General features: G+C 40.4%; 1 protein-coding gene and 1 long non-coding RNA gene across 6 annotated transcripts in view; one reads left to right on the plus strand and one right to left on the minus strand.

Moving 5' to 3' along the window:
* The window catches only part of MINPP1 (multiple inositol-polyphosphate phosphatase 1), a 56,814-nt gene extending 52,691 nt beyond the window's left edge, over nt 1–4,123 (minus strand). For all 3 annotated transcript variants that reach the window (XM_082423787.1, XM_082423786.1, XM_082423788.1), the window contains exons 1-2: nt 3,397–4,123; nt 291–488 (exon numbers count right to left, since the gene is read on the minus strand). In XM_082423787.1, the coding sequence (XP_082279913.1) occupies nt 291–488; nt 3,397–4,033 (835 nt within the window). In that variant the 5' untranslated portion in view covers nt 4,034–4,123. The remainder of the gene's footprint in view (nt 1–290; nt 489–3,396) is intronic.
* A 1-nt stretch (nt 4,124) lies between these two features.
* On the plus strand, nt 4,125–9,820 carry LOC309642393. Of its 3 annotated transcripts, XR_014253148.1 has the most exons (4): nt 4,760–4,899; nt 5,111–5,236; nt 8,106–8,539; nt 9,535–9,820. It is a non-coding gene; the product is annotated as an uncharacterized lncRNA (long non-coding RNA). The 3 variants fall into 3 exon arrangements; XR_014253147.1 differs by lacking the exon at nt 5,111–5,236 and having other exon boundaries at nt 4,125–4,899; XR_014253149.1 differs by lacking the exon at nt 4,760–4,899 and having other exon boundaries at nt 5,024–5,236.
* The last annotated feature ends 6 nt before the right edge of the window (nt 9,821–9,826 follow it).

The following is a 9,826-nucleotide window of genomic DNA, read 5'->3' on the forward strand; positions in this document are numbered from 1 at the left end:
GCTTAGAGTTGAAGCTTTATATAACTTTGTCCTAAAAAAAAAAAAAATTCCAGGATACATCAAGAATCTTGTGTATTAATTTACATAAAACTCAAAGAAGAATCTGAATCTAAGAATAGTAAGCATGAGTATAGAATTTTCTTGACCTAGAACACATAACTTTCTCAACGTAAAATCAATTGTGGTCCTTTAAAAGGAGTAACTTTATGCTTCCATATTTTTCCATGTTCAGAGTTTAAAAACCACTTAAACTATTTCAGAGTTCAAATGCGAGATAATAGGCACATTACCTGCATTTAAGTTGTTGACTGGCACTTGCAAAATACCTGCAACTTTTTTTAAAATGTTCTGCATTTCTGGTCCAGTTTTGAAGGCTTCTACATGATAAAGAGCCGTAGCATTCCTTTCCACTTGAGTTAAAAACTTCTCACAATGATCAAAGAACCTCATTAATTTATCATTAATTCTTGGAGGTCCACACTCCATGTCTGAAAGGGAAAAAAATAATTGTGTGTGTATGTATGTGTGTGTGTGTATATATATATATGTGTATATATATATATATCCATTGACATGAACGACAGTTTCAAATTATTGGAAAATTTTGTTTCAAGTGTAAAAAGGAACACTAAAAACCTATTTATTCATTGACATGTCTGAAATAAGTACACACTACTCAAGAAAGACATAGGACAAAACTATTCCCCGTTTGTAATGATTGTTAGTTCATGAGAGGATACGCTAAAAAAGACTAAAGAAACAGAAAATATCAAAGATAAAATGTTAGAGCAATACTACACTATGAAATAAAGGTAACTGAAATGAATGTTTTCTTAAAGAAAACAAAAATAATTAGATATGAATGTCATAAAAAGTGTAAAAATCTATTACCTAAGTACTGTTTCCATCAGGCACAGAAAATTTGAGAAAACAGTCTAAAAATTAGCAACGTTTCTAATTACAAGGTGAGAGAGAATTCAACAGACAGGCTCTGTTTTACTACTCTAAGCCAAAGTCTAAATAGAGTATTTTATTTTCTCAGTTAACTTTTTCAACCCTGTGTTACTTTACAAAAGACTGCTCTGGACAAAAACTACTGACAATAGCACAAAATACATTAAAGTTTCAGATCTTCTGTATTTCATTGTGCTAGATGCTTCTGATTCGGTTTATTTTCTAACTGAAGCTCCAGAATAACTTCCCATTTAGAATTTTATGTGTTACATTATTTCCCCAATTCGGTAACAAAATACATACTAGAAAAGCATTCGTAATCATGCTTCAACTACTGGGGTGCCTTTTAAGTTTTCTCAGTCATATTTAAAAATACACAGATTCCAATCATCATTTCTCCAATAATTTACCATGAAAAGAACACCAAGTATACTATTTCTGTAATTAAAATAAGAAAATTATGTCTAGTTTTACCATTTTGCTTCAGATGTGTATGTGAAAATATTTATATGTATGTGTGTGTGTATCCATTTCAGGAGCTCCTGAAATGACTAATTCTGCCAATTTTAATTGGCAATCAGATTACAGTTCTTAAGAAATAACTTCCTAGGAAAATAAGTGATTTTTGTCATCTTTTTCTGTGGCCTCAAAATTTCCTAAGTGGATCTGGATAATTCATCCCTGCTATTATCTAATTACTGCTATTCTTTAAACAGAAACAAAGGCATTGTTCTGTTTCTGTAAGAATACAAAATCCAATTCAGTGGCTTCCCTCCAAAGCCCAGATGTACACAACAGGCAAAACAATTGTCTGTAGATAATAATGAAGCAGCTAAGCAAAGGGTTTAATCTCTGATACTGAAAATGGTGAGGGGTGGCTTATCCTGAACTATTTTTATCCATGGCTGGCAAATGCCAATTCTCATAATCCATCTAAGGGCAAAAATTCATTCATCCCAGGAGGTCCAGTAGTCCCTTTTTGGTATACACTATATACATATATAGTACTATATTGAAGTATGTTCTGCTTTCAACATTCAGTTAATTTAACAGGTTTGTGGGAAATTTTCATTCATATCAATGGAAAAAAGTCTAGCTATATTAAAAAGCATGATTCAACAAGTGACTAAACGCAAGTCAGCCAACCGAGTTACCCACAGTCATGACAGAGTCAATGGAAGAACCCCTTGGAGATGGCTGAACGGCTTAAGAGAGAATGCTATTAGAGAAATGACAAACCAGTCTACTTCTAATTTATTTTTTGCTTGGGCTTTTTAAAGCTAAATGATGCCTCACCTCAGCTATGACTTTAAAGCTGATCAAGAAAGTATTAACACTTGTTCATCTCTCTGGCACAAAAATGTCATGGTTTCATTCTTATCCTTAAGTTACAGGACAAATGGAAGCTGTACGTACAGTGTAATGGTTAAGAGACCAAGCTCTAAATCAGATTTCCTGGGTTCATACCTAGTCATTTGAAATTAGGCAAATTAGTGTTTCTGCATCTCAATTTCCTCACCTGTTAAGAGGGGGGAAAATACAATCAACCTCAGAGAGCTGTTGTAAGGATTTTGTGAAATAAATGTGAGGCATGCCTAGCACATAGCAAGCATTAAGTGTTTGCTATTATTATTATCTGTGACTTTTAAAACATTTCCTAGGGAAAAAGCATCATTTGAGGGAAAACAGAAGACCTGGATTCTGGGCCTCAAACTAAGAAAGGACAATCAGCAAGGCATTTTCTTGGGCTCAGCTTCTTCACCTGTGAAATAAAAGCGCTCCACTAGATGATCTCTCAAATTTTGCAAAAGTATCGGTAGTGGAATAAATTAGTGAAGTACTGTGCCATGACCATGAACCACAGCTACAATGAGAGTCACTCTATAGTACATGCAAAATCAAAACAGAGAAAAAAGCAGAGCAGTAAAGAAAGTTTGAGTGTAGCTTCCTAAAATAGGTTGTAGGTCTAGAATCAATATCTGAAAAGGCTGTTAAGTGAAAAAAACAAAACAAAACAAAACCCAAATAGTAGTATCAGAAGTAAAGCCTGAGGAAGAAAAGTCCTAGATTTAAAAGAAAAAAAATGTGCGCCGAACTGTAGAACTAGCCGCCAGAGGGAGGAAGGGGAAAGGGGTTGGTGCTCAGAGGGAGAAATTCATTTTGGGAATGGGTGATCAAAAACTGTCCTGGCCTGTCTCCCTTCCTACTGGATCCCCCAACGTCTACCACAGCGTCCTGCACGTAGAAGGTGCCAAACTCATCCCTGATGAATGAATAAATGAACATTATGTACGAGGATAAGGGAGAGAGCCAAGTCCTGAACATTCCATGGGATGGGGGGGCTGGGGACAAAGGGAAGTAAGGAGAGGCTGGGATCGGGGAAGTCCGGGATCTGGGGGAGGACCGAGGCAGGGCTCTGGCCGGGCGGCCCGGGGTGGTCACCTGCGACGTCGGGCGGCGGTAACCCAGGGTGGTAGTGCTGCCACAGTCCCTGCAGGAAGGCAGCGCCGCTGTCCACGCAGCGGTGCTTGGAGCTGGTGACTAGCTGCAGGCGGCCGCGGTTCTCTCGGCTGAAGAGGACCGGGAAAAGGGAGGCCAGGCGCAGGGCCAGCTGTCGCATGTCCTGCCGCCCCTTCTCCACCAGCTGCCCGTCCATCCAGTCCGCGTACCACAGCGGCCAGTCGGCCAGCGCAGCGCCCAGGTCGCCGCCGCCGGCAGCGCGGGTCCGGTCATCCCCGGGCCCGCGGGCCTGCAGCAGTCCGTGCAGCTGCCGCAGCTTGCGGATCTGTTTGGTGGTCGGGTAGCGGGTGCCGTGGCGGATGAGGGCGACCAGCTGTACCGGGGTGCAGGTCTCCTCCAGCAGCTGTGGGTCCCGCCGTGGCGCCTCGGGGTCCGGCAGCAGCCCGGGGTTGGCATCCTCGTAGCGAGTCTTGGTGCCGAAGTAGGGGCTGAGCGGCGAGACCACGCGGTTCTCCGGCTCCAGGAGGGAGCAGCGAGAGAGCGACGAGACCAGCGCCACAGCCAGGGCCGCGACGGGTGCCACGGAGACCCTGAAGAGGCGGCAGGGGCCACGGAGCATGATGCACTGCGGCCCGCGGAGGGCAACATACCGGCTCGGTCGACGGCTTCCGGCTCCGGTGGGCAGGGGGCGGGTCCGTAGGGTGCTTCCGGCCGGTGCCCCCCGGGAATCACTGCGCGTACCCAGCTCTGCGGCTGTGAGGAGGCGGCTAGTGCTGCTGGAGTACGGAGAATGCGGGCGGGACGCTCCGAGGAGCCCAGTGGCCCTGTGGCTCGGGTGAAGCCGGTAGAAATCCTCGAGGAGCTTCGGAGACCTGTGGCTTAGGTGGAGCCGGCGTCGCTTGGCTCCCCGAGCGTGGGCGAGTTTCCTCGTAGCTGGCGGCGCCTCAGGGACTGACTCAATGACTCCCCCGCTGTTTAAATTCTCTAGGGTGTGAATACGCCCGGACTCAGCCTTAAGTCTCCAAAGCTGTCAAAACAGGACACCTTTTAAGAGCTGACTCCTGTATCATCCATACCCCATTCTACTCTGTTTTTCAACATGTAGTTTGAACCAGCTGCATCCAATCCACCTGAGGCGGTGACTGAAAATGCAAACCCCAGGGCCCGGGCCCAGCATGCCTCCTGGAGCCCAGGGTTTACTCTCCCATTAGAGTTTGAAATTAATCCCTATACAGCAAGGCAGAGGCGAACCTGGAAAGAGGCTCAGTTCTCCAGGAAATTTAATTCCTGAGCCTTTGGGTAGTATTTTGACCTGGACCAGCAAAGCTGACATCAGGGGGACAGCACCCCAGAAGAACTGTGCTTGTTGATACCGAAGGCTTAGACAGTAGAGACAGCAATCCTGCTAACTCGGGCGCATTGAATCTTGGCCCAACAGATTTACTCCATTATTAAGTATGAGCTGATCTATGTGAAGCAAACAAGGTGTGTATTTACCGCCACTCCAAGTCCAAACTCTCCTCCCACGTAATGACATATTCAAATCAGCCCCTACGGTTTTTTGTTTTTTTTTTCACACACACACACTATATTTTATTTTTACGCCCCTACTGTTTTTCGTAGGTTATTGCTCAGAATCTCACCCCCCCAAATCATAAATCTAAAGAATACCTTGGTTTCTCCACTTGAACCCTAGTTTATATGCCAGCTGGGAAAAGAATAAGTATTAAAGAAGTCATACGATGATCCAGATTGAAGGAAGTTTGAGCCATGTTTTTGTAAGTGTAGCTTTTCCTTCAAAGACACCGTTAAATTGCTCTGGGTAAGTCCGTCTCCATCTTTACTCCTTTTCTCCTTAAAAGTGCCCCTCCGGTCCAGAGAGGTATACCTCTTAATGTTAACCCAGTGAAGAAAATGGTGTAAAATCAAGAATAGATTCCGACTTGAATGCTGCAAATTTTAAGCTGTTCTGTGGCAGGTAACCATCTTTAGAATATGTTCTTTTTTGGTATGCCATTTTGTGGAATGCCAATGCCTGAATAGTCATGGTCAGTGATATTGTCACAGAACTTTGCTCAAATTAATATTTAATGAATATCTACTCTGTATGAACTTCCTTTTTTAAAAATTTTTATTGGAGTAGATTTGATGTACAATGTTGTGCTAGTTTCAGGTGTACAGCACAGTGATGCAGTTATACATATAAATATATCCACTCTTTTTTAGATTTTTTTTCCCATATAGGCCATTAGAGTACTGGGTAGAGTTCCCTGTGCTATACAATAGGTCCTTATTAGTTATCTATTATATATACACAATATACAGTGTAGTAGTGTGTATATGTCAATCCCAATCTCCCAATTTGTCCCTCCCCCCCCCCCCTTTATGGACTTCCTAACCTTATATTTTATAGGCTGAGGTGCTTGGTAATATTTCTAAGTTCATTCAGCAAGCATTTGTGCTAGATGCATCTCACTATATTTTACTTAGTATATGTATCTAATAATGATCACCTTTCATGCCCAATCTTTTGAGTCCTCAGGAGCTACCAAGTCTTCCTAACGGCATCACTCCTTCCTAATGAAACAATCTTTAGAGACCCTGCCTAACTATTTACAAAACACTAAATTTGCCCCTAGCTTGATTTTATTTTTCTTCCTCTAATTACTCATTAATTTATGCTGGTTATATACTTATGTAAACCAACTCTAATCATCTTTGGTGTCAAGCCAAGATGACAAATGATAAAATTAATCAATGCCTTCATGTTTTTGGCTAGAAAAAAGCAGCATAAAAAGGACAAAGACCTCATAAGCTTTGGATCCAGACTACAGCTCAGTGACACATTAACCTCGGAAACCTACCCAAGTTCTCTGAGCCTTGGTTTCCTTACCTGAAAATAGGCATATTAGAACCTACATTGCAGGATTTTTGTGAGAATCAGAGATGATTAAACCCAGTATAATAGGCTGCTATGAGTGATATTTTTATCATAATGTTCAATGTTGTTATTATTTCTGTACTGAGATGCTTAGGTCTCTAGCAACCGTACAGTGTAAACTTACTTCCACCTTAAAATGAATGACTTTCGCAGGCAAGACATGCATCAAAGATCATAATTTTTCTAATAATAAAAATCCACTCATCTCACTTAAAATGGGTCTCTCATTCTTAAAGCAGTGAGCACCTTTGAACAGTTTTCATACCAGGCCATGTCGTAATTCTCTACCAGCCTGTAAATTGGCTGCCCTTTGAAATAGATGCCCACCTTGTCCAATCACTTAGTACACAAGAATTTGTATGGTACAAAACATGGCTGCCCCTTTGCAAAGACTGGGTGGTTTCCCTTCCCTTATAAGAGGCTGTGGGCATGGCAGCAATGTATTTGACAAATCTACCACAACACAAGAGATAGAATGGAAAATTAATAGTTCAACTTCCTTGAAGAGATGGAAGAGGGTGGAACCAAGAGCTCAGAGAATTTGATTTGGACCAGAAGGAGAGGAGACTTCATCTTCTGAAGGAGGATTGAGAGGATGGATGCACATGTGGATAAATTTGTTGGTCTAGTGGCAGAGAATTCATGGATTTCAGGCCTGGTGGCCTCACTTTCTTCTGTGACATAGGAAGCAAGATTGTCTGAAGAGATGGAGGAATGGGAATTAAGTCCCATGGAATGTAGAAGTGGCTTAGATTTGCAATTGAGAGAAAAGGGGAAACAAGTAGAAGTTTGGATGCTCAGCTCTGAGGATCCAACTGAGAATGGAAGATTTGGATTGCTAATGGTTGTGCAGTTTTATCCAGAAGTAAACATTATCTGTTGTGTCTTTCAGAGTGGAAAAGAAAACTGAACCCAGTTCTACATTTTTCTAATTTGTCTTAAGTAGAACTTCTTTTCTGACGAATCTATTACATTAAAGAATAGGGTAGGTTATTTTTGTCAGATTATTCATAGGACTTTTAAAATGGTAAAGTCATTCTACTCTTAAGATTGCATGATGACATACATAGCATTTTAAGTTACAGCTATCTACTAGACTTTTAAAGAGGTTATTAAAGAAGATGGCCTCCTGGTGAAGTAACGATAAAGAAAGGAAAAAGCTAAATTCTGTGAGGAAAAGGGTAGGCTATGAAAGGATAGAAAATATTAAGAACATGGTTTCTGAAGTTAGAATTCCTGGCTTTTAAAATTCCAGCTTCACTTAATATCTGTGAGAAAAAGGGTAGGCTCTCTATGAAAGGATGGAAAATGCTAAGAACATGGTTTCTAAAGTTAAAATTCCTGGCTTTTAAAATTCCAGCTTCATCACTTAATATCTGTGAGATTTTAAACAAGTTAAACTCTTTGCCTCAATTGTTTTCTGTAGTGAGGAAGATACCTATGTCATGGGATTGTCCAGCGGATTAAATGAAACAGTTAACATAAATGCTTTATATAGTTCCTGGCCTCAAATAAGTATCAGTTACTTTTAGTAAACAGAATTAAAATGTTTCTTATTATCACTTCTCTTTTAATCAAGTAAACTGACAAATGGCCAGCTCTTCATAGATATCTATTATCTCACAACTACATGAAGCAGCTAACTTTGTGCCTATGCCAAGAAAGTTTTACCTCTAGTATCTCAGTGCCCTGCTGTTTCATCTTTCCTTTGTCAGTTAATGATTCAGTGCTTACTTGTTTTTTACTGCAGTAGAAGAAGCCAACAGAGGAGGGGTCCATGTGTATGGACAGAGCTGGAGTGATCCATGCTTCAACGGCAGTCCCTTCAGCCTTGCTTGAATGTGGAGGCTGCACAGATCACAAGCTCCGCAGACTGCAAGACAGCTTTGCTCCAAAGAAGCTGACCACTGTATGGTTCCCCAGCATATCAAAGCTAACCTGAATTGTTTAAGTTGTGTTTCAGTTGATGAATAGAACTTCACGGAACCACACAACAACAATGGAGGTGACCTGCTGTTTTACATTCTCTATTATACGCTGCTAAGGAAGTTATTTTGCAGTGACAAAGCTTCTTTTCTAGTGTCCTGACAAATCCTAGGATTTTGATGTTGGGAATTCTTCCCTCCCATCAAATATTGGTTCTAAATCCACAGAACTATTTGAGAAACCAGATAGAAAATTATGGTAAGTTTAAATTACCAATATGCTTTCTTTGCTTTCTATAATGACTTTCAACAAGCCGGCACTATTGCTCAGAAACATAATTTCCTCCAGAAGTCCCCTCCATCCAAAATATATTGTTATCCTGTTACAGAAATAAATAATATTTTCCAAATCCTGGTAAAAATCTCTCTTCTCCCCTATATTTTTCAAGAACAAGCATAGATGATAGCAATTGTGTTGTAACATCTTATTTTTTTTCTGAAATGTTAGTTTTCCAAAATTGAAAAATATTTTTGATCTGTTGGATCTTTTAGACAATTGGTTGGCTGACTTTAAAGCCATGAGTGTTTTCTTATCATTCCAAAGAATGGAGAACTTTCAGAACAAAAGTTTATTAGTTCATCAGGAAGGCAATTTTTTACTTAGTTCATTAATGGCAATTTCATGTTGTCTCACTAGCCCATGCAGGAACCAATCTTCTTTTAGTTTTTGTTCACTGTTTTGTTCTAGGATAAACCCATCTTGTTGCTTTGCTTGTATTATATATCAGTAAATATTAAAATGCAATAATACCTAAGCTAGAAAAGCAATGTAGGCACCTCTGGACTCACACACTTGGTTGCAGCTACTTAGTAAATAGGGTAGATCACACTCCAATTGAAGCGACCTTTATGTTTCCAGAAACAACACCCCTCGTTACCCCACTTTACCTTTCTTGTCTTACATCTTACACTGCCTTGTAAGGCATCTTACACTTGCCTGATTCTGTACTCCAGGAGAAGGTAGTTGCTGCTAAATCATTCATTGGTTAATACCTTAGATGCAAGGACCATGGTGAAAACTTTTTTGATTCCCAAATATTTATTCCATGTCTTACATGAAGTATACTGTCAACAACTATTTGTTGAAAGGGTGTACAAATGAATGAATAAATGAAAATAGAACAAACAGGCAGTATGGGAAGCTAAAATAATATTGCTTTGCATTTATACAGTATAATTATTTTATTTTCCCAGCTATCCCATGCTATATGAAGAGCAACATTTATATCGCGTTGTGGGTGTGGAAATCAAGAGGTTAGTAGATGCCTTACCTAAAGTCATCCAACAAGTATTTAGTAGAACCAGTTCTAGAATGTGATTGATGGAAACAGAGCTATCTTTAATGCCTACCTTATTCATGACAAATGAGCAGTGACTACAAAAAGTGTCGCTTGTAGCTGAGGCTAAAAGATAAATTTTACACATAGTGCTATAGCACTTACTATTGGCTAACCACCCAACATTTAGTCCCCCTGTTTCCTTGGAA

Source organism: Balaenoptera physalus (genome assembly GCF_965194825.1).
Source record: "Balaenoptera physalus genome assembly, chromosome: 14".
NCBI lineage: Eukaryota > Metazoa > Chordata > Mammalia > Artiodactyla > Balaenopteridae > Balaenoptera > Balaenoptera physalus.